The 23775-nt window shown below is 41.7% G+C and overlaps 2 protein-coding genes and 1 long non-coding RNA gene across 6 annotated transcripts; 2 read left to right on the top strand and 1 right to left on the bottom strand.

The window, feature by feature from the left end:
- The first annotated feature begins 3394 nt into the window (after nucleotides 1-3394).
- Nucleotides 3395-7587, top strand: LOC100712213 (NADH dehydrogenase [ubiquinone] flavoprotein 1, mitochondrial). 2 transcript variants are annotated; one of them, XM_003450997.5, is made up of 10 exons: nucleotides 3395-3679; nucleotides 4130-4215; nucleotides 4322-4492; nucleotides 4597-4780; nucleotides 4855-5044; nucleotides 5169-5381; nucleotides 5490-5656; nucleotides 5743-5824; nucleotides 6439-6584; nucleotides 6723-7587. In XM_003450997.5, exons 1-10 carry the CDS (start codon nucleotides 3596-3598, stop codon nucleotides 6816-6818), a joined length of 1419 nt encoding a protein of 472 aa, XP_003451045.1. In that variant the 5' UTR covers nucleotides 3395-3595; the 3' UTR covers nucleotides 6819-7587. The 2 variants fall into 2 exon arrangements, with proteins under 2 accessions (XP_003451045.1, XP_005472675.1); XM_005472618.4 differs by having other exon boundaries at nucleotides 4133-4215; nucleotides 6723-6853.
- Nucleotides 7037-16632, bottom strand: khdc4 (KH domain containing 4, pre-mRNA splicing factor). 3 transcript variants are annotated; one of them, XR_269565.4, is made up of 14 exons: nucleotides 16473-16631; nucleotides 15861-16044; nucleotides 13854-13982; nucleotides 13672-13751; nucleotides 13523-13575; nucleotides 13253-13431; nucleotides 11957-12168; nucleotides 11385-11445; nucleotides 10442-10493; nucleotides 9936-10264; nucleotides 9474-9620; nucleotides 8915-8996; nucleotides 8736-8821; nucleotides 7037-7856 (listed from the first exon to the last, which is right to left on the bottom strand). XR_269565.4 is itself a non-coding variant. In XM_005472619.4 (14 exons), exons 1-14 carry the CDS (start codon nucleotides 16499-16501, stop codon nucleotides 7603-7605), a joined length of 1905 nt encoding a protein of 634 aa, XP_005472676.1. In that variant the 5' UTR covers nucleotides 16502-16632; the 3' UTR covers nucleotides 7037-7602. The 3 variants fall into 3 exon arrangements, 2 of the variants coding, with proteins under 2 accessions (XP_005472676.1, XP_025767601.1); XM_005472619.4 differs by having other exon boundaries at nucleotides 8915-9024; nucleotides 16473-16632; XM_025911816.1 differs by lacking the exon at nucleotides 7037-7856 and having other exon boundaries at nucleotides 8715-8821.
- A 111-nt stretch (nucleotides 16633-16743) lies between these two features.
- Nucleotides 16744-22680, top strand: LOC112848270 (uncharacterized). Its single transcript, XR_003222303.1, has 3 exons — nucleotides 16744-16830; nucleotides 20363-20453; nucleotides 21216-22680. It is a non-coding gene; the product is annotated as an uncharacterized LOC112848270 (long non-coding RNA).
- The last annotated feature ends 1095 nt before the right edge of the window (nucleotides 22681-23775 follow it).

Raw genomic sequence — 23775 nt, forward strand, 5'->3', positions numbered from 1 at the left:
TTTCTGTGTTACTGTTATTGTTTTTTACTTTTTTACTATTTGTTTTCCATATTTGCCCCCATCTCACCCCATCCCCAGTATCCTCCTCCTATCACACCAACCTTCTGCATATCCTCCTCCACTACATCCATGAATCTTCTCTGGGCCCTTTTTCTTTTCCTCCTGCCTGGCAGCTCCATATATATAATGTCCTTCCTCTGCACATGTCCAAACCATCTCAGCCTTGCCTCTCTAATTTTGTCTCCAAACTGCTCAACCTGAGCTATCCCATTGATATACACATTTGTAATCTTGTCCGTTCTGGTCACTCCCCCCAAAAAATCAGCATCTTCAACTTAGCCTCCTCAAGCTCTGCCTCCTTAGTGCTACTATCTACAAACCATACGTCAGAGCAGATCTCACGACAATCTTGTAAACTTTGCCTTTCACTCTTGCTACTATCCTTCACCCCTCACACTCGTATCCACCCACTCCATCCTGCCAGCACTCTCTTCTTCATTTCTCTTGTGCACTGTTTGCTTTTTGATGGCTAACCAGAGGTATATAAACTCATCCACCTTCACTACCTCTATTTCTCACATGTTCACCTTCCACCTCTCATTCACACATGTATTCTATCTCGTTTGTACTGATTTTCATTCATCTTCTCTCCAGAGCATAACTCCACCTCTCTGGGATCTCCTACACCTGCTCCCTGCTCTCCCTATAGTTTACAATGTCATCTGCAAACATCATAGTCCACAGAGACTCCTGCCTGACCTTATCTATCAACCTGTCCATCACCACTGCAAACAAGATCCACAAAGACACGGTGCAGCTCCTTCTGACTTTCTCTATGCTTCTGCATCAACACTGTCAAAGCAAACAGCAGTGCTCTTTCTCGGAACGAAGCCATACTGCTGCTCGCTGATCATCACCCTTGCTCTTTAACCTAGCTTGAATAACTAATAGTTTCATGGTACGGCTCATCATCTTTATTCTTCTGTAATTACGACAACTCTCCACATCACCCTAGTTCTTAAAGATCGGTAGCAGTACACTTCTCTACTCGTTAGGCATCCTCCAACTCTCCAAGATTACGTCAAACTGTCCGATTAAAAAGTCTGCTGCTACCCCTACTAAACATCTCCATAGCTCTACAGGTACTGTATGTCAGTAGGACCAGCCATCTTTTCACTCTTCATCCTCTTCATAGCTGCTCTCACTTCCTCCTTACTAATTCCTCTGCACTTCCTGATTCTCTAACTGCCCTCCATCTGTCCCTCTTCTCTGGGGTTTAAAAACTAGCACATTTTCTAAGTCTGATGCCAAAATCCACGGAGAGTTGAGATCTAGTATACTGCACTATATCTATAATACTAGTGAATTTAAACTTATTTAAAAGGACCCCCCAACATTTAGTAATTAAATAGTTGTGACTGAGCTATGTGGGCAGAAAAAATGGTGCTGCTGTTATTTTTAACATTCTTGTGCTGACACTTCTTGTTAAGTGCCAGTAAGTGATCTGTAATATGAGCTAATCTTGGTGAAATATCACCTCACTGAGGTGTCAGTTATGCTTTCAATGGCATTGTCAGAAAAGGTGAAAAGTGATGGGAAATGAAGCGTGCCTGAGCTAGTTGACAGGAACGTACAGACTGAGCTGGCACTGTGTTTTCAGTCAGCGATCACTGTTTGTTTACAAAGTTCACCGTTATGCTGACAGATGAAAGAGTCATTGTTTCAAATATTCGTTTGTCCCGATTCCAGACAGATTATTTAATGATTCTTTTTGTTTTGTCTGGATTTTATAGAATCGAATTGATTATTTATGCTATTGTTACTTTAATATTGCAGAATATTTTGTTTTAAATATTTCTTATGTTTACTTGCTTGGCTGTTACATTCACTGTCCACTTTAATAGGTAAACCTTATTAGTATCGAGCTGGGCCCCCTTTTACCTTCAGAACTGTCTTGATTCTTCATGGCACAACTGGAACACTCCATATTCAATATTGACATGATACCATTACACAGTTGCTGCACATTTATCAGTTGCTCATCTTGTTCAATTTTGTCTTATCAGTGTGAATTGTAGCTTCAGTTTCCTGTTCTTAGCTGACAAGAGAGGCACCCAGTGTGGTCTTCTGTTGCTTTACCCCAATTTGCTTCAAAGTTAAATTGTGTTGCTTCTGCGTTCCTTTGCTGTAACGAGTGTTTATTTGAGTTGATGCTGCCTTCGTATTGGCTGGAAGCAGTCTGGCCAATCTCCAGAGAACTGCCTCTCACTGGATATTTTCTTCTTTTCTGATCATTCTTCATAAACTGAAGAAGTGGTTGTTGGGGAAAATCCCAGTAGATCAGCAGTTTCTCGAATATTCAGACCAGCCCGTCTGGCACCATCAACAACGGTTTGCTCAGTTTTCCTAGTTTGGTTGCTGCAGTGTGATTGGTTGACTAGATATTTGTGTTAACGAGCAGTTTTGCAGATGTACCTAACAAAGTGGCCATGACTGTGTGCTTGAATGATTTCTTTGAAACATAATGGAGGCTGAACTTGAGCTCACTTTTTCTGCTCCCTAACCCTAACCCTGGGGAAATAAACTTGCACACAACACTTTAAGCCCATTATTTCTTAGTTTAATTGACTGAGCTGGAAATGGTGTGGGGGGAAAAAGTGAACAGGTCTTTAACATGGAAGTCAGTCTGACCTATGAAAGGCACAGGTGTGAATAATAAAATAAACCGTGGCTGGTTTGCTTTCATGGTCCTAATTTTGTTCTGGCTCTGTCTCACCGTGGAACTTGGCTGCACTTTAAGTCAGTAAAATTTGCGTGTTTCGAGTTCGAGTTCAATCATCTATGGAGCATTTTCACAGAAGATTAAAAGGAAAAACTGAGATATGATCAATAACACCTCAAGTGTTCCAGTAAAATTTTCCAGTCAACCAGCACACAAAATACCAACACAAGTGAAATGCCAACCCAGGTGGCAAAGCAGGCCTCACGGATGGTATAAATACATCTGTGCTTGCCCCCTTATGCCAGGAGGCCATGTGTTTATTTTCAGATTAATAATTCGTACATAACCATGTAAACTGTGCACAAAATCCCTTAATTAAAACGATAGGATGTGGCTTTGATACTGACCCAATAATTGTCTTGATGCATGCTCAATCAGCCATGTAAGGAAATCCCAAAAAGCTGATTCTGTTCATCTGGAATTAATGTTTTCAGTGGGAGAAACGTTTCGTCACTCTTCTAAGTGACTCTCTGTGAATAATACTCATGGCCACTGATCAGCTGTCATGACAAGTTGCATATTAGTGAGCATATAATTTTTGGGTGACCCAATAATTGTTTCTGTGTGCGTGCGTGCGTGCGCGTGCATAACATAGCCTAATGGGTACCTTCCGTGAGCAGGACGTGACGTGGTCTCTAATCCTCTTAGTTTAATTAAGCTGAACCAGCAGGCGTAGGCTGCAGCTCCTTCAGTAGCCGAGGTTTAAAAGTCGACTCGATCTTCTAAGAAAACGTAGACCCTGGGAGAAGCAGCTTTGGAGTTTAAAGCAGTGTAAAAGTGAGCTGGGGGTGGGTGTCTTGGGCCCCCTGCAGGATGCTGCCTCCGCGGATGCTGTGGGGCGCTGTGGCGCGCCAGGTTGCTCCACGACTCACCTACAGCACTGCTGCGCAGCCACAGGTAGGTAGGCCTGCGGTCACACACCAATACACAGCACAGAGAAGAAAGTGGCACGTTTGTGAGTGAAATAAGATTATCCAGATCGTTCCACTAAGGTTTTTAGAGCAACTTGTGGTCCTTAAACGTGTATTCCCCCCCTTTATTATTAAATTTACTGTAGATTTTACAGTAACAGACAAAGATGAATGCGTGTTGTGCAATTTAAAAAAATCCTATAAAGTACTCCTGGGTTTAATTCAGAAGTAGTCTTATGTTAAGCTTCACAAAAATTGTATTGTTTGGCATTTTAATTTGTTGATATGACGCCAAATCACCTCAGCATTCATCTCAGAAGTAGAACATTACAGGATGTTTAAGGCAGCAGATGTCCAAACCCAGAAAGACTGCCTGCCAGCTTTTTTCAGCCACACCTTTTCTTCTTTTTTTCTCTTTAACTTTTCTCATTTCCAGCAGGTGAAGCCAAAAAAGACCAAATTTGGTCCTCTGAGTGACCAAGATCGGATATTTACTAACTTATATGGCCGACATGACTGGAGGTAAAAGTATTTGAATTACTTCAAAAACCGCCTTCATTGCTCTCTAATGACCTGTAGAAACAACTTATCTCGCTCTGCTGCTCTTCTCTTCCCTTTTTTGTCCCAGACTCAAAGGAGCGCTAAAAAGGGGAGACTGGTATAAGACCAAGGAGATCATACTGAAGGGACAGGACTGGATCCTGAATGAGGTGAAAATCTCGGGGCTTCGTGGCAGAGGAGGAGCAGGATTTCCGACAGGCATGAAATGGAGTTTCATGAACAAACCCAGCGATGGCAGGTAGGAGCAAGAGGGAACAGAAACAATCTGTCAATGATGCTAAGGTTTCATGAATAAATAATCTGTTGGCGTGTCTGTAACTTTCCGCGTTTGCTATGTGGTAGGCCGAAGTATCTGGTGGTGAATGCCGATGAGGGGGAGCCTGGCACATGTAAAGACCGCGAGATAATGCGTCATGACCCCCATAAGCTTATAGAGGGCTGTCTGGTGGCTGGGAGAGGCATGGGAGCTCGTGCCGCGTACATCTACATTAGAGGGGAGTTTTACAATGAGTCATCAAACCTACAGGTAATGTATGGATGGATGTGTGACGAACAGTCCACGGATGAAGAGCGTTTGTCCTAATTATTTTCCTCAAACAGGTGGCCATTAATGAGGCGTACAAAGCAGGGCTGATTGGAAAGAACGCCTGCGGCTCTGGGTATGACTTTGATGTGTTTGTTATGCGGGGAGCCGGCGCATACATCTGTGGAGAGGAGACGGCTCTAATCGAGTCTCTTGAGGGCAAACAAGGGAAGCCCCGGCTCAAGCCGCCTTTCCCTGCAGACATAGGTGAGGTAAACTCTCCACAGCAGCCTCCAATATACTGCAGCACTTAATTATGGTTTAAGAAACTGCAAAATAGGGTTATATTCTAATTATAGTTATTTACTGCTCTCTTTCTCTCTCCCTAAAGGGGTGTTTGGATGCCCAACAACGGTGGCCAACGTGGAGACAGTTGCTGTGGCGCCTACGATCTGTCGTCGAGGCGGCGCTTGGTTTGCCAGCTTTGGGAGGGAGAGGAACTCTGGGACGAAGCTGTTCAACATCTCTGGTCATGTAAACACCCCATGCACAGTGGAGGAAGAGATGTCTGTTCCTCTGAGAGAGCTGATAGAGAGACATGCAGGTGTGTGTGTGTGTGTGTGTGTGTGTGTTTAATCCAGTTCTGTCCATGGATGAAGAGTTTATGAAACATTACACTTTTTTCCTCTTTTCTCTCGTGTGATTGGTGCAGGAGGAGTGAGAGGTGGCTGGGACAATCTATTAGGAGTGATCCCAGGGGGGTCCTCCACTCCCATTATCCCTCGGCATGTGTGCGATGATGTGCTGATGGATTTCGATGACCTGGTTCGTGCAGAGAGTGCCCTGGGAACCGCAGCTGTCATAGTCATGGATAAATCGGTAAACAGTTGCCTGAAATATTGCACGTTTCACAGGCTCCTCAGTGACAGCAGAAAGAAAATCTGACTGATGTGTCTTCTCTGCAGACCGATGTGGTCCGAGCCATTGCACGTTTGGTTGAGTTTTACAAACACGAGAGCTGTGGACAGTGCACCCCCTGCAGGGAGGGTAAGGAACTGCATTCAACACTGGGCTCAGGCAGTAACTGTTAAAACATCCATCATCTCACCCTTTAAAATCTTTTTACAGCCTCCTTACATTCCTTACAGTGCTCTTCTCTTTTCATTGAGCTATAATAAGCACTTGTGTGAACTGTCAACAACAAGAACATAATTTTCATAATGAACAGTGACACTGTTCAATGAGATCAACTTCATATTGAATTAGAAAAATGTCAGAAAATATTAATGGAATATTTATTGTTATGTACAGTAATGTAAACAAAAAAGTTTATGCTTTTTAGATCTCTGTTAGAAAAAGGCTTTTTAAATATGTATCATTTTTGTATTAATTTGGACAAGCAGTGCAACAGCACTCATTTCATTCTCTTAGTAAAGCTAGAGTCATAATGTGTGAGTAATTTAATCAATTAGCTTCAAGATTTGGATTATTAGTTTCTGAAGAACACAAAAAGAAGATACAACTGTTATTTTAAGATATCAAATATGTTTTTTTAAGTCGTTATTAGAATTAGATTAAGATTAGGGTCGAGTTAAACTTTGCTTAAAAGTTTCAGGAATTGTAATTTTATAATGCTTGTTCAACTCCTTTTTCTCCCACAGGAGTGGACTGGATGGATAAAATGATGTGGAGGTTTGTCCGAGGTGAGGCAGCAGTTTCAGAAATTGACATGATTTGGGAGCTCAGTAAGCAGATAGAGGGACACACCATTTGTGCTCTCGGGGACGGAGCTGCTTGGCCTGTGCAGGTGAGATTTCTTCTTGGAGGCATTTTAAGCACTCAAACTCAAGTTCAGTAAAAGTGAGCCTTCAATTTCAAAAGAAATACTAAATGTGAAGAGTCAGGGGCATTTATCCTCTTTTTTCCCCCCTTTTGGTGTGTGCAGGGTTTGATCCGCCACTTCAGGCCAGTCATGGAGAACCGCATTGCTCAGTATAACAAGAAAAATCCCACAAGGGCGCCAGAGATCGAGATGATCTGAAAGTGAAATCCCTCCCATTCAGTCTGTCATCAAATCATTCCATAGACCATTTATTTTAAGTGTAAATATTACTTATTGATCAAAGTTCTCCTGATTGCAAAAGCTATGTTGTTTTTCATGTGTGGACAACCAGTCTGCTTTGGTGGTATAAATGCAGCAATGAGATCTTCAACTTAGTTAACTAATGCACGGCGCAATGAAAGAAATGAACACATATGTCAATAAATTAGCTTTATTTCATAAACTTGAGAAATAAATTCAAATGCTTCACTGCGTACATGTCCAGTATGATCTGTACAAAAAACAGGAGATGATCAAGAAACGATTAAGTGATTGATGTTTGTTTTGTTTTTTTTACTTTGGGGAAAGAAAAGAGAGTGGGAACAGGAAAAGGTGTGTTAGGATGAAAGGAAAACTGGTCTGTGATTTACAGTCCGTGTTATCATTTCACAGAGACACACAGCTGAGCTGGTGCAGGTTTTCCCTCGATTCAGACCGAGAAGGCAGGCAGAATATTGCTCAACTGACCATCTATACATCCAGACTAAAGGTTGAAGTATCACTCTGGCAAATGTCCTTCTTTGAACAATAACTAATGACAGTCAAACAAACAAACGGGGCTCTTTACAAAACTTTAGTTTGTCCATTTAAACCCAAGTGCTAAATCCTGAAACCAACACAGAGCTGTCACGAGTCATCCTTGTGACGAACAGATGGGCTCAGTTTGGGTGAATATCCTGTAAGACTCAGAAAGTACTCAGTGAGTTCAGATTTTTTTTCTGCATTAGGGTGCCATCCAGAAAGGTATAGACTGCTGCTGCGGCTGTGTTTTAGCTCGAGGGGGTGGTGGAGGAGGGCAGCGATAACCCTGTGCCCAGCCTGAGGTGGTTGTGGTGGCAGTAGTTGAGGAGGTAGGGGGAACTGCCCCAGGGTTACCTGGCCCTGAGGTGGCTTTTGTGGTGGGGTGGTCTTCCTCTTCATCAGAAGAGCCGCCAGTGTATGCCACCAAACCTGTTTTCAGTCTTTTTACTGCAGGTGCTAGAAGAGCAAGAAGAGAGCAAAAGAAAAAAGAGAGAGAGAGAAAGGCAGCACATGTGGAGAGGAGAAAGAGAAAAAGAGAGAAAACATACACAACAACAGCAGCAGCTCATTTCAAGTCAAAGGTAATTATTTCAAACACATGTTGGGAGAAACAAAAAGTTAATAGATCAAATTTAAATCAACGTTTATGTCAGCCGGTTTGAGGAGGGGGTGGCGGCCATTCGAAAGCAGCCATTGGTTGGTGGGAGCGACAGTGTCGGGCCGTCCAATCGAGCGGCAAGACGGTGTCACAGGACGAGTCGTGCCCCACCCCAACCGATATCCATCATCACACCGGAGACACATGGAAGAGAAGAAAAACATAGAGAAAAAGAGAAAAACACAAAAACAGGAGAGATTCTCGTTAGCAAGGGAGGAAAACGAACGTCGGACAATCCAGACTGATGATGTCGTCACGGCTCGACATAATCGCACTCCTTTATAAAAAGGAGTTGAAGGCGCACAAAAGGTGTCGAGTCATAGCTCCACCTCATTATCTTGAGATGTGTAGTCACAGCAGCAGAATCCTGGAAAAGCTAGTTTGAGGCTTATTGAGGCAGGCGCTGCATTTATCTCAGCCACAAAACCAGGAGCGGCTTTAATATTAAATCTAGAAAAACTAAACGAAATCTGTTTTTGGGGGTTTATGTAACAGACATCCAGCTTCAATGAACTGAAATGTTGATAGTCTAGTAGGCAGGGAGAGGATTTACATTTGACTCTTTACAGCTCTACATTAAGGCTGTGAATAAAATGGAGGCCAGGCTTATAAGAGGGTCACAGTCTGTGATTTGGATTTGGGCAGGGATTTGTCAATCCACAGGATAACGCCCTTACCCACGTGGCCTTGCGGTGCCTTTCTCTCTTCCACCTTGGGTCTCACTCCATTCACAGTCAAGGGGGGTGGAGGCATTAGCTGCTTACTGGAGAACACAAAGAGAGGGAGTGAGTGAACTCTTCTCACTGACCTGTGAATATTATTAACCTGAGCAACATCCTGTGTAAAATCTGCACACCTGTCCCTCTCACGCGACGGGCTGGAGGAACTCTGTGGCTGGGATCCTGAATTCTCGGGGCTGCCCACGGAGAAGCCTGCACCTAAATTAGTCATATGAATGGGTCCATGCTATGAGCAGAAAAACACACAGGCACGATTAGGAGACATCCTCAACTAAGCCCTGCCCTGACACTAAAAAAACGATACACACCTATTTACAACACCAAAGTGAAAAAAAAGCTAGCTTACCACAAACCTGTGATTATAATGATATTTTCCCGTCCACTATGAAAGATACTTTTAACAGCTCTCCAAGCTATCTCAAACAAGGTACAAAAGACGTTTGAAGAGAGCAAAGATGAAATGTTAGGAGACAGAAATCGGAAAGAGAGGTAAGAGTGCTTCCTCAGCTCATGAAGGTGACTCGTGACAATGAGGACTCAGACATACATACAGGGAACAAACAAACATGGAGACCACGATGTGGAAAATAAAATATAGGGGGTGTTTAAAAAAAAAAAAAAAAAAGAAACACCAGAGAATGATGAGGGGGTGAAAATGCAAAAGAAATGTATCACCTGGTATCCCAGCAGGCCACTGTCTGTCTCGTCAGGCACTTCCTCTGTAAAACGTCTTTTCTGTGGTGGGTTGGCTGGGGCAGCAGGAGGTGAAACTTTGGGTAGTGCTGCAGCAGAGGGAGGTAAACGTACAGGAGGGGCTAGAGTCTGCACAAAAGACGAAAACAACAGTATCGTCTGGTTACTGATTTGCCTGCGACGACACATATCCATGGCGAGGGTTTCACAGTTCATAAAAGCAAAATTAAAGAAGTAATAATCCAAAGATCTAATTTTGTGCAGAAGTTTTGATTGTGTCAGATGTTTAGATTTGCTCCTAGTTGGCTTTCAAGGGGTAAAGAGTTAAGTGGACCTAGGAAAAAAATGGGATTGTTGTACAGGCAAAGATTTTACACAATCTTGTTTTATTTGTGTTTCCGCATGCCTGCTTTAGTTTTAAGGCCATGTTACAATGAATCCTACCTGTGGCAGGATGTCAGGAGCAGGTACTGGTGCAGGCGTGGGTGCAGGAGCTACAGTGAGGACAGGGGCAGGGATGGGGACAGGTAAAGGTACAGGGACAGTGGCAGGAATAGGAGCTGGAGCTGGGCGGAGAGGGTACTGAGAGGGAACACCAGCGGCAGCCACTGGCGGCACAGGAGGCGGGACAGCGTAAGGTGAAGGGACAGGCTGGGGCTGGGGCTGAGGCTGAGGTGGGGGTACGGGCAGTGGGTAGCCTTGCTGGTAGCCAGTAGGGGGGTAGTAAGGAGGTTGAGGAGGTATCCCATTCACTACTGGAGGCTGTCCGAAGCCTGAATAAAAACAAAAGAAACAAGCAAAACAGCTAGAGTGAGGCTCTCACAGAGATGTCAATAAACAGATGTGTTAGACTGAGAATCTTACAGCTTTCAGTTAAAGCTGTAAAGTTAAAGAAAAAGAGCTTTGGCACAACAAGAGAAACTACAGAAAAACTACCAGTTGTGGAGTACCTTGTGGTGTTGGCATCATTTGATTAAGGAAGCGAGAATACTCTGCATGGACCTAGAAAAGAGGAACATTGCACATAATCTTGTTAATAGTTTAAAAAGAACAACATTTACTTTTAAAGTCATCTTATAAAGACACGAGTTCAACATAATGTAACCATTATAGAAGAAAAGAAATGTCAAAACCAACTGTAAAAGAACGAGATCTATCAAGTTTCAGTTAAAAAAAAAAAGCCTTTGAACATTAACAGCACAAACTCCCTTTGAGTCTCCACCTTTACGAAAACGGCTGTGTCTGCAGAAAATTCTTGTGGTCTCCGCTTGTGGTGCAGCACACAAATAATCCTTCACTATCTACAGAAACTGATGTGCGCATCTGCAGAAGCTGAGATCAGTGATCCCTTAAACCACAAGGAAGTGCGTGCTTCTTTGCTTAGTTTAAAAACATTTTCGTTTTATCACCAGCGAGTGTCAACAGCAATAGTTTTAAAGAGTTAACTCAGTGTGGAAACATCAGTGCCACCAGTGATTTAATTAATTGTTCATTTGCAATATTGATCTCACACCATTACTGTTTCCAGTTGTTTTGTTAAAAAAGTTAAAAAAAAAAACAAAACAACTTTTCATAACTAATCTGTGACAGGCCACCACTCATTACTTACTTATTATTTATTAATGCTCAGGGACTGTCTAGTGACTCCACAGTGTAGGGGTTTGCACCTTTGCCTAACAAGCAAAAGATCTCCAGTTCGATCCCGTGAGGAGACAAAAATCCCTCTGGGGTTGCATCAGGAAAGGCGTCTGCAGTAAATATCCGGCAAAACAAATATGCAGAGCTACCTGCTGTGCAACCCTGTGGATAAGGGAGCATCTGAAAATTGGTTTTAATGCTTGAGGACCGTCTGCTGAAGCTGGAATGGGGAAAAGGGACACTTGGAGTACTCACTGTCTGAAGCAGGTTCTCACACAAAGTCTTTGCTGCTGCAAGTCCTTCAGGTTTCGAGTGACTGGAGAGAAAAACAGCAAAAATAGTTCATAATCATGGAAAACTACCAATATTTGAAATTCACTGTTCTCACATGACTCTGCATGTGACATATTTGCACTGGACTTCATTTTCTAATTTTTCTAAAGGAAATTTACACAGAACTAAATGACAGTTGAAGTAGTTTTGGGCTTCATGTCTGTACAGTACTATCTTATCTTACCATCTTATCATTGTAACACCTGGTAATCAGAACCTTTTAATGTTATTGTTAGTAGTGGGTGGCAAATAGTTTGTAGTTGCATTACCACCACCTTTTGGCCATTACAGCGAATTGCATCCCACCAGGCACTGGTAAAAACAGTAGTAATCACATTTACTTTTACTTTTTTTTCTTTAAAAAAAAAAATAATAATAATAATTTGAAAATTCGGACTCCACTCTACTGCAGAAAACTCCAGAGTGTGGCAGTGTTGTTACAGCGCTTCGTTAGCATGCGTCGTCTTTAATGGGCAAAGACTGAAGATACCCACCTGATGTAAATGTACATGGGTTCAAAGGCCTCTCGTCCAGAGGCAGGCTCCAAACAGCCGGATCCTTTCCCTCTGAGGAAGACTTTGGCCCCGGTCTCAGCCTGGATGTGCTGCAAGTATGAACAGCCGGGCCCCTCGACACGCTCTTTGACTGCAAAGCCCGGGACAGCGTGATCCAGGCCCACAAAGATCTTATCTTGAACAAAATGCATCTGGGAAATGAAAGAAAATACGAAGGGTTGCAGTAACTATGACTAAACACATTACCACACTGACAGTTTTCAGTCCCCCCCTACATTTATGCCCCCTTTTTGACATTAGCTCCAGTATATCTCCAAACATTTTTAAATTCATGAATGTTTAGATGTAGGCTGATCATTCCAAATATTGACAGACAAGACTTCGAGACAAACAAAGTCTTGTCTGTTTGACTTTGTTTGTCTCGAAAACAAACACTTTTATTGTTTCGAGACAAACGCTTTTATTGGTATCGGATCAATACTATTTTCTATCCTCAAAGGTCAGAATATGTTCCACTGAATTGTGTTAAATTTTTTATTTTAATAAGAAAACTATATCTCAAACATGCACTAGGAAAAATGTCTCAAACTTTTTGTTTTGTGTTATCACCTGTTTTATTTAAAGCCTATAACACATTTAAACAACAGAACTTGACAGAAGTCCTTTAAAAACAGGCGCATTTACATTCCAGGTCTCCAAAAAATCCAGTTTCAAAAAGCTGAAAGGTTTTGTTGTGTTAACTAATTATTATAGAAAGTGACAGTTACAGGGATTTGGTTGTCATTAAAATGTGTTCAGATTTTTAAACTGATGCCTATTCATCTCATAAATCATGGCACAGAGCTCTCCCCTACTTAAGCTACCTTTATAAGTTAAAAGCATCGGTATTGGCAGTAGTAGCTCCATATTTATCGCACACCACTAATGTCCTTTTTTGTTTTCCAAGTGAAGACTGTTGCTAAATTGACTGCTACCGAAGGCTGGATGCAATTCAAATCAAATGTCTTTTTCATTCAAACGATCGCAGCTTCTTTGTGTGCACTAGACGTTTGAAGTCTTCCAGTCTTACACTTCTGAAGTGTATAAAATCTAAAGCAACCTATTTACTGTTCTTTTGAAGTCCTCCATTAAATATGATGCTAACTATGTATGATCTCACCCCCTCACCTTTTCTAAAAACAGTAAGTGTATTGAGGCAACTGGTAAACTGATCGGTGCTTCAAAATTAGGTGGAAACAGAGAGTATGACCTGCATCTATGTAGGAACTGCCTTACCCCTGACTGAAAGTGTGGTTTGTGGTGGGTCACAGGGGGCAGTGAAGGTGCAGGGAGGTTGTTCTGCTGATAAACTGTGACTGAAGCCCCAGTAGAGGAGAAAGATGGAGAGGATGATGAAGCAGTTGCAGCCTTCACCACCCCGTTTGTGATGATCTCCTTGATTCTATTAACTGCTCCTGGAAAAGGGAGGAGAGAAACTGTCAGTCGAATTACGAGCTACACAAAGACAAACGTTTATGACTGACTGAAGTTTAAAAGAATACTTACTGTCGACGAGCTCTCTTGTCTGTCCTTGGACGTGCAGATACAGCGGTCGATCCCTGATTGGAATGAGCAGAAACAAGGCCGAGTTTACATAAAAACATCAAACACTGGGTCTCCTATCAGTTCGGTTAGTGAAAATGAGAGACAGTCACCCCGTCAGCGCTTTGGTCTTCTCCTCTGCCGTCATGTAACGGCCTCTGGTCGACACTGCAGCACCGCTCACTTTACTGATCTGTGGACAAACCATATTAAAAATTACAAAACACATCACGAGCAATCTGCTAGCTAAGAAACAGACCCAATTTTTGAAAATATCATCCTTATTGTTGCTGACCTCATCCTGCGTTTGCCCACGTGTCAGGAGATTTCGACAATTAATTGGGACGTCATTGATCTCAACTTCAGCTACCACCAGGTCGTCTTTGGCTTTTGGCGGCACTGGAGGCTTTCCGACACCGAGGACCTGAAAGAGGGTACGGAACAAGCAGCATGCGTCAGTCAAGGCACAGCTCATTACTTTATACTGGAGACTTAAAACATAAATTTTAACAAAATAATCCTGTGCCTACGCTCATGTAGCATTTGGCAATTGATAGATTTTTATTATCAATTACGACTCTGGCTTCCAAAGACTTTGAAAACAAGGTAATGAAAATGTTGCCGCCTTTTATTTGGCAATGACTCGCACTGTGACATGATTGTTCAGCCGAGCTCAAGCTAAGACTGTGGAGCAGGAGGACGTTGTCAACAAAGGAGTTTGTGTTTCTTTGTTTCAGTTTGGATATGTGCAGTGTTTAAGAAAATCCAGTTACAGAAATGTTCAATAAAATTGGAATAACTCTGAAGTTAAAACTATTTTAAGCTGCTCTCTTATTCGCAAGGGATCGCCACTGTGGGTAACCACATTGTTTTGGAGCCCAAAGGGATTAGCGTCTGAGTGTTGAGAATTAAAAAGGATTTAATAAAGTTTTGACTCAATATAAAATTGAACCCTGATACACTTCAGAGAGGGTGGGAGCAGTTATGCAGTCTTACAAGTTAACAATAAAATACACTGTTGTCACAGTGTTGATGCAGCAAATCTTTAAAGCATTAAAGAGAAAGCAGTCCTGTTCATTAATCTGCAATATCACCTGCAAAGCCCTCCACATTAAATATGTGAGCACTAAAAAGCCATTTACAGGTCTGTAAAAGCAGTATTTCCGCCTCCAGCAGGAACTGTAAAGAGTGACATCTGGTGGACGTGAAGTGTACATGCGCAATGCAAAAACAAAATGTACTAATTTTACTTCACTGTTTTTATTTTGATTTCACATTAGTTTCTACTTCGTTATTAAGATATTTGTTTGATTGCACTGTATTGCATTTTACTGAAATACATAACATGTTACTTATATATTTAACTGCTGAAAAAAAAAAAGAAGTATATGTTATCTTATAACCTTGATGTTGGAGTCTAAGTGTAAAAATGCAGGACGAGAGAGAAAATATGTGGGAATACAGTTAAAGCTTTAAATCAAATGTCATTAAATAGACACTGCTGTGTTTGAATATCCTGTTTTCTTAATTGTCTTCTATGAAATTCAATAATATCTGAATATGAATACCTTCGTTATGTCTTTGTCAGTGCTGGTCACATGTACACATATATATGAGTGTATGGATGACCCCAGGAAGAACACATAAGGCTTATGGTAATAGGAATAACTATAAAAGTCTAATTTCCTTTGTAAGCTTCCTAATTGCTTGAACTCTCCAAGTACCGTACTAAGAAAAGGTGCTTCCTTTATTACCTCATTGAACACACCCGTTATGAAAGGACAGAAGATAATACCGCCCCACAGAATCTCGCTGTTTATTACAAGAAATGATCACCATGACAGATCGCGCATGTGTTAGGTAACAGTGTGTTTTCCATTTCATAACATAGCCTGCTGATATGTTCTGCACCTTTACCCACAGGTCAACACAGAACTGTTGCGATAGAGTTGTTGAGGTTGTGAGATCAACATAAATGTATAAATAAAAAATGCTCTACTAAAGTTTAATGATTACTGTACTGGACCCTATGGAGTAATGGTTGAATAATTTGACTTCAGGTAGAGATCATCTCTCCAGGAGAAAGCGAAAATAACAATGGCCCTACAGTATGAAGATGTTGGGCAAAGTATTTTGTATACTGTAGGTTAAACAATCACAACATTTACCCCTAAGTTATTAAATAGCCTTGTATAGTGCAGTCTGGGTACCACGCTTCTCTATTCCGGATTCAATAATTTATAAAATCGCCTTTAAAACAAAAGTAATTAATAAAAGGACAGCCATGCATGCAGTTCATTACCTTATCAGGCGGTCCGGGGTTGCCTATCTGTGAGGGTTTGAGTTTGCCTTTGGCCACCAGCATGGCATTAATCTTGGCAGCCACAGCAGCTGCAGCATCCAGAGCCCCGGTGGGTGCAGCTTCAGCCTCCCCCATCCCACCAGAGCCAGACCCGGGCCCAGGCTGGTCCCATTTGCTGCGGCGGCTAGAGCACAGAAAGACAAAAAAATAAACTAGTCAAAAAAGTTTCTATAACCCTCCCTTCAACCCTTCAACCCACCAACCCCCCCAAAAACCCAACCGTGAGGATAAGCAAACAACACCCAATGCTGTTGTTGTTGACGTTTTGGAAACTAGAACTGTGGTTCCAGTTTTTTCCCTTGTATTCGGTTTGCCTTAATGTGGTCACAATCACAGGCACTCTGCCACCGAAATTAATTATTTAAAAATATTTTGTTTTTGTGTAACTACAGGATAAAAAGCATGAGCTGCTCGCCAGCTGCAGCGCGACAGCACGGCCATGATTACATAAGGCGGCTAACGTTAGCGAGCTAGCCGGCTATCGGAAAGCATAAAGGCGGCGGCTAAACAGCACAAGAAAAATACAAAAACTGTCCGGGTTTAAAGGCTTACCCGCTGCTCTGAGTCCCACAGAATGACATCAATGTTTCGTCAAACAGAAAAAAAATCCCTCTTTAAAAGTGAAGAAAATCTCTCCGGACTTCTGCACAGCTCCTACAGTCAGCTGTGCTGATGGCTAGCCGCTTCGTGTCTCACCGTTTCCGCCTCCGGTTACTGCTGTTCGCGCACAATGACGCCACGAGAGGGCGCCAGATACCAGCAAGTGTTCAAAAGGGGGAAAAACAGAAGATTCAGGTGGGATGCTTCTTCCTCACCTGTCGTGCTACCCTTGGCCAGTGTCTCTTGAGGCGATATCAGAGTCTCCAGTGAAGAGAAAACCCTTGAGGTGCTGGACAGGCTTCATGACAAGGTGAGTTTTAGCAGGTGTACTCCTGCTTAATTTACTTAAAAACCTCATAAATGAAAGGACACAGGTTACTGCACTGATTTGTGTTGATATTCTGTTAGGGTTTCAAATGCGCAAATATAAACATATTCAGTCAGATCATCTTTTAATGCGGAATAATTTGTCAGTTAAGCTGTGACAGTAAGCCAAATGAATGATGTTCACTCAGTAAATACATGTATGGACTGATCAGTGTAAGCGTCGTGCACAATTGTCATGCATTATTATAAGATTGATGTTTGAAGTTTAACACTTACAGCACTATGATAGCAAAAAAAGGAAAATAATAATAATAAAGACAATGAAACACATTTGGTGTGGTTTTCCAGTTTCGTATTTCTGTTTAATACTACCTTTTGGTTTCTGCTTTTATTCCTGTTCTGCTGTGTTTCTGTCTTATTTTTCTTTTTCTTTTTCTTGGTTTTTTTTTTGTATTCTTGTCATGAGTCTTAGTTTCCGTCGTCCACCCTCACCTATGTCCTGTTGTGTAATCAGCCCCAAACTCACTGGTGTCTTCTTTAGGTACTCTTGTTCAACCCCTTGTTAACAGACATATTTAATCAGCTAATCACATTGCGACAAGTTCAAACCGAGCATCAGAGTGGGGAAGAAAGGGGATTTAAGTGACTTTGAAGGTTTATGTTTGTTGATCTCATCTGATCTATTGAGATTTTTCCACACAATCATTTATATGGTTTTCAACAAAAATACAAAAAGAGAAAATATGGAGAGAAATGTGGATGAAAATGCCTTGTTGATGCCAGAGGTCAGACTGGACAGACTGCTTCGAGCTGATAGGAGGGCAACAGTAACTTAAATAATCCTCATTACAACTAAGGCAGAAGAGCATCTCTGCACAAACAACATGGCAAACCTTGAAGCAGATGAGCTACAGCAGCAGAAGAGCACACTGGGTGCCACTCCTGTCAGTAAAGAACAGGAAACTGAGGCTACAATTTACACAGGCTCACCAAAACTGGAGCAGAGAAGATTGGAAAAATGCTACCTGGTCTGATGAGTCTTAGTTTCTGCTGTGACATTCATGGTAGGGTCAAAATTTGGCATAAACAAAATGAAGTCATGGCTCCATCCTATCTTATATCAACAGTTTAGGTTGCTTGGTGATACAGTGGTGTGGAGGATATGTTCTCAGCGCATTTTGGGGCCCTTGGTACCAACTGATGATCATTTAAACACCTCAGTCTACCTGAGTATTGTTGCTGACTGTGTCCATCCTTTTATGACCACAGTATACTCATCTTCTGACAGTTGCTTCCAGCAGGATCACACCCACAAAGCTCAAATCATCTCAAACTGCTCTCTTGCATATGACAACGAATTCACTGTACTCAAACGGCCTCCGCAGTCTCCACAGATCTCAATCCAGTTGAGTAACTTTGGGATGTAGTGGGAAGGGAGCTTTACATCATGATGGTATCGTGTCATTATGGACCAAAATCTCTGAGAAATGAATCTGTGCCTCGAAGAATTAAGGCTGCGCTGAAGGAAAACAGGGTCTAACCCAACACCAGCAAAGTGTTTGTCAAACCATTTATGTTCTTTAATTTGCTGTGTTGCTTTACTTGCTGTATCCTCATGTTTTCTCTGGCTCGCTTTGTTTTTGGACTTTTCTGTTACCATCAAAGCTATTGAAGCTTTGAAGAGACCCTGTTTGGCCCTATAGGCTAAGCCAAGCAATGGCATCATGCCTCCTGGCTCTTAAGCTGTGCTGGCTTACTGAGAGTCACTCTGGCAGGTACAGGTGTTCGGTTACTGACCACCCGGGATCTCAGAGACAGGGCCAGGAGGTGCAGGTTTCTGTGGAAGGTGAGAACACCGTGCAGGGGGGCAACATGAATCAACAGATTGAACAACCGGCAGCCCTGCTTGTATTTCTGTTGTTCTGTGGTGAAGGGTGCTGAAAATTATCTGCTAAACTCTGCTTTCTTCAGTTTGATTAGGATCAAGATGTGTCATGTTTTCATACCAGGAAATTGTTGGTTTGCATTTATCTATTGGGCCTAAGGTCATTTTATCATTTTTAGAGTAGAGGTCATGGATAGGTTTTGGTGTTTTTATAGTAATTAACATGCTTTTTACTAAATGTTTAATTTAACTATATCTTTTAAGTGTGCTGCAGATTTTTTGTTAAATGCAGATTTATATAAGAGTGAACTTTACAAGTTAACACTGTTAACTTGTAAAGTTCACTGTTTTAACTGACCATCAGTCATTATCACTGATAAAAACAAGCATGTAAGCTTACAAGGGAGGTCAACCTTTGAGCCTTGGAAAGGAATCATATTTCTTTACCAGGTGAACAGAGTTTGCTGTGCAGCATTAAGCCATCAGGACAGGAGGTGTCCTCACAGCTAGAGACTTGGTTGCTGAGGTGTGTCAGTTAATGAGCCACCCGAGCTGGAAGTTTAGTCAGTGCAAAGACAGACGGGTGGAACAATAAGTTGCGTAACACGGTGCAGCCATTTTAAAGGTATTACTTGTGTATGACATCATGACTGTAGTATGATGTTTGTACAGACATGATTAATTCTTGGTGTAGAACTAGCAAGCCCATTGGGACAGTCTGTTATTGACCCTGAAGATAAAAGATATGCTTTCTTATTTAATAAAATAATAGATATACTCTCGATCTCTGCCTTTTCATCCTCAGTTTTCAACCCACCTGTCAAACTTTAATATTCAGCCTGGACGATGAATAGATATTTAGTGATTTTTTTTTTAATGATTTTTATTGTTCAAATTGAAAGATGGCGCTTTTCCTTTATTTTCTTACATGTTTTTATTGTTACACTGGTTGATGCTCAGACTAGTGTAAAAATTCAGCCTTTTTTCTACTTGCTCTGCCAAGAAGAGGGTGATATCCTCAATATGGTGACTTCAGGCACAAGACTCTGTCTGTGAGCTCGCAACGGCCCACACACCTGCAGTTCAAACTTTCTGTTCCCGTGGGACAGCCAATCAGAAAAAATAGAGAGAGGAGCAAAAGGTTTTTGTTCAAGACGGGCTGAACTGTGAGTCCTGCAAAGTGAATCCAAAATAAACTGTAATGCAATTAAAATCCACGGACCTCTGTCTTTCTTTGTTTATTGTGACTTTTAAGAATTTTTCAAACCCTGAAAAAAAGAACTGAGGTGTCTTCAGTGTGTTTAGGTGTTTTTTTTGTTTTTTTTAAGCTGTGGCAGGCAACTAGGCCTAGGGTGGCCAGGTGTCCCACTTTATGAAGGACTGAACACCATTTTTACTCCTTGTCTCGCTGCCCCACATATTGAGACATTGTCCCACATTTTGGTTGGCTTTTAAGTCAGTGCATGTGAGTCTCACCAGATTCAAGTGAGTGCAAGTCAAAAAGAAAGAGATTCATGGAAGCACAGTTACTAAATGTTTTAAGAAAGAATGTTTTTAAGTATGTTAGGAATATTGGAATAAAAATAAATATGTTATATTTCTCTTTTATGTCATCTTCTTATTCTTTCAGCTGCTCCTTTTAAGGGTCACCACAGCAGATCATCTGCCCCACCCCACCCTGTCCCCAGCATCCTCCTGGGACCTGGGACCCTTTTAATCCGGTATGGAAATCTCATTCTTGAGGCAAGCATTTAGTTTGTTGAAATCCGCCCTCAGTCTGATTTCTTCTTTCACTTCACCTCCAGGTGGCACTCTAATTCTAACAATGACACTTAGAGCTGCATTAGCTGGTCTATATGTCACATTTAGATAGTTATCATACTGGTGTTTTACTTTAACCTGTTGGGCCAAATACATTTACAATAAGCAAACGTATCCAGCTTGACCTTTATATTTGATTCTGCTGAACGCAAGTGACTCTAAAGATAGTCTTTAGTAAATAAACGCTCAGTAAAGCATAATAATTATCACTCTTCTTATCTGAAAAATGTAAAAGATCATTTTTCTTATATATTCATATCCCTAAAATCAAATGCTATAAATTCTTGAAAGTTTTATTTGCCATTTATACGCATGCACTAGGTCTGGGTACATAGGAAATCTTGTTAGAGTCAGAGTCAAATAAATACAAATATGTATACAAGTATAAAGCAAAGTGCACACTGAGGTAAAGTATATTTTTTAACTGATAAAAACAAGAAAGAAACTATATGTGACGTACTTAAACAAGACTAAGAAAAGCTGAAAATCTTTATACTTGTAGAGCTTTAAATTGGTACCATTTGACTTAGAATAATAAGAATCATTTTTCTGTCAGAAATCAACTACTCATTTCATCTGAAGAGCACAACAGGCCATTCCAGCTTTTTGTGTAATACAGTAACCTGTAGAAATGTAAAATATCCGTTCCTCACCAACTGCAGGGTTCGCCGTGTCAGAAGTCAGAGGTCAGCCAAGTCTTGACGCCTGACTCGACTGTTTACAGGCAGTATGCTGTGAGAGGAGAAGCCAGGGGAGCAAGAGACACAGAGAAAACAGAGGAAGCAGGAACAAGCAGGGCACCCATGCCATATTTACTGCCTTTCCTAGTAAGAGGCAAAGTGTGAACTGTAATGTGCATGTTGGTGGATTTAACCTCCGGCCTTCAAGGCACGCAGGCCTGGGTCTCGCCTGATCCTGGCGGCTGACACAGCGATGTGAAATCAGGGGACGTGATGAGGAGAAGGGCGCCTCATGGTGGGCTTCGACTGGGTTTAACAATGAGATACTGTCAGTACCTATGTTTCAGTTTGCTGTCAAACCAGAAATTACAAGCAGGTTTTTGTTTTGTTTTTTTAAATCTTGTGGTTGTGTGTATCACAGGCAGGGTATCATCAACCTGAAAGGGATATCTGCTGTTGTGGTGTTATAAATGTTAGAGCTGATAACATGTCATAAGAAACTTACAAAGATAAACATCACATGAGGTGAGGCCATACAGGGGAATGGAGGTGCAGACAAAGCAAAGTGTAAAGGGGACAAAAAGTGATTAAGAGAAGGAAAACAGATGGGCAGATTGAATTTTAGAGGAGGCGGAGTGCAAAGGGAATCTTTCTTGTGTATGTCTGGAGAGAAAGGGAGCCTCTTATACACTTCACAGCGTGAATTTGGCCCGGGGCTGTGGCCTCGTCTCGTCTACACAGCGGGTTGCTTTCCTGAGCGGGCTGCCCAGGGGAGGGGCACCTGCATCAGCCTCAGACAGTGGTCAAGAAGAGAGCCTGATGGGAGGGGGTGAGGGGTGCTGAAATGGAAAGATGCTCGATGGTTCCAGGAAACTGACATGTGCTGGATTTATGAAACCTTCAGGTAGAACAGAGCGATGCCCTCTGACGAAAATATTTGTCCCCGTTTTTTCCCAGTGGTCTTGAGACAATGACACCCTCTGTGGTCTCAGGATGAAATCTAAAGCTTAAGGATAAAAGTTATGATTGGCACAAGTCCGCCGCTGGATGCAGCTACCAACACAAAGTTTAAAGGTTGGCCGGCTTGCCAACTGAGACAATATTTTCCATCTTATTTCATTGGGTTGACCAAACACAGTGTATTTGAAGTTTATCAAACACTCAGTCATCCCTGCAGATCTGTGGCAGGACTTAATCATCTGATATATGAAGGTTTAGAATACATCTACACCCCAAACCTGCCCTCTATGCAGAGTCAGAAAATTGAACAACAAGCCCTGCGTGCTTTAATATCCACACTCCTGTTGAGTGTCTTTTTTGGATAACTTTCATCTTTACACAAGCTACACCCTCCATCTTCTGTCATTTTGGTATGACCCCAGGGGTCCCAAAATCACTGAGTCTCATATTAAAGCGCCTTATTTCAAATGTATACTGAGCTGGCGCTTCGTCTGCAAGAAATTCCATTTCAGTGGATAAATGTGGTGCTCGGGTCTCAGTTGTCTGTGAACGGTGGATGGATATTGCATTAGCTCTACAACAGAAGCGCCCCCGTGGTGTGACTGCACAGGCCTCTGGATAATAACTGCAGTGGGAACGTTATGCTGAGAAGTAGCCGGGCCAGGTAAATAGAAACACATGGCAGGCGGCATGAATTACTGGGGAGCTCTACAGCCTGCAGAAATAATGGCATCACAACGCAGAGACACGCACAAGCTCCCTTTGACAAACGCTTTTGGTATGTGTCTCTTCAACCTGTTACTGCTCATGCAGTAATGGGACACATGACTCCAGAGCTTCTTGTCTAGTCTGGAGGTATTTCTTGAATATATCTACTTCATGTGCAAATAAATAAACCTGAAATTTAAGTTTGGGTTTCATTTTAAATTGCATTATAGCATTAAATCAAATTATCCATTACCTACGCACTCTCATTATTAAATCTTCCTCCTTTTTCAGCTGATCTCTTTAGGGATCACCACAGTGAATCATCTGATTATTAAATGGCAAGAAAAAATGTTTCTGGACAAATAAATTACCATTTCATAATATTATAATTTATGAGTTTTACTTCTTTAGTCTTCTGAAGTATTTGATTATTTTTCTAAAATGTTGTCTCAGATTCTCCATGAGCATCAAAATGAAAATGTTTATAACTTATTTTTTGAATTATTTTTATGAGGTGGTATGTCCTCTTAAAGGAAAAGTTAACCACCATCAGCACAGACGCAGACATTCTGTAAACTTTAGAAAATAAGTGGAAACACAGTAAAAATAAGATTTTATTTTTGAACCTGTTGTATCAGTTACACTGAGCCAGTGCTGTTCTGAGTTTGAGCTTTGATTGAAACGTTTTCAAAACACTGAAATCTAGCCTGATATCTGGTCTTGTGGCTCGTGTCTGTATTTTGGCTTCCTCGAGTCTCCCGGTGTTTTCTGAACCCACTGCTGTGCCCACAGACAGAAAATAAGTGGAGAAAGATTGGAGATGGCATGTGTCAATAGCCTCAAGCCAGACTTGAATCAGAGACCATATAATCAC

Source organism: Oreochromis niloticus, linkage group LG11 (genome assembly GCF_001858045.2).
Source record: "Oreochromis niloticus isolate F11D_XX linkage group LG11, O_niloticus_UMD_NMBU, whole genome shotgun sequence".
Taxonomy (NCBI): domain Eukaryota; kingdom Metazoa; phylum Chordata; class Actinopteri; order Cichliformes; family Cichlidae; genus Oreochromis; species Oreochromis niloticus.

Coding starts and splice junctions, on each gene's coding strand:
- LOC100712213 (XM_003450997.5), top strand. CDS start 3,596: ATGCTGCCTCCGCGGATGCTGTGGGGCGCTGTGGCGCGCCAGGTTGCT. Junction 5,657..5,742: donor TCATAGTCATGGATAAATCG/GTAAACAGTTGC, acceptor TCTTCTCTGCAG/ACCGATGTGGTCCGAGCCAT. Junction 6,585..6,722: donor GAGCTGCTTGGCCTGTGCAG/GTGAGATTTCTT, acceptor TGGTGTGTGCAG/GGTTTGATCCGCCACTTCAG.
- khdc4 (XM_005472619.4), bottom strand. CDS start 16,501: ATGTCATTCTGTGGGACTCAGAGCAGCGG. Junction 13,432..13,522: donor GACAAGAGAGCTCGTCGACA/GTAAGTATTCTT, acceptor TCCCTTTTCCAG/GAGCAGTTAATAGAATCAAG. Junction 7,857..8,735: donor GGCACCGCAAGGCCACGTGG/GTAAGGGCGTTA, acceptor TTGCTCTTCTAG/CACCTGCAGTAAAAAGACTG.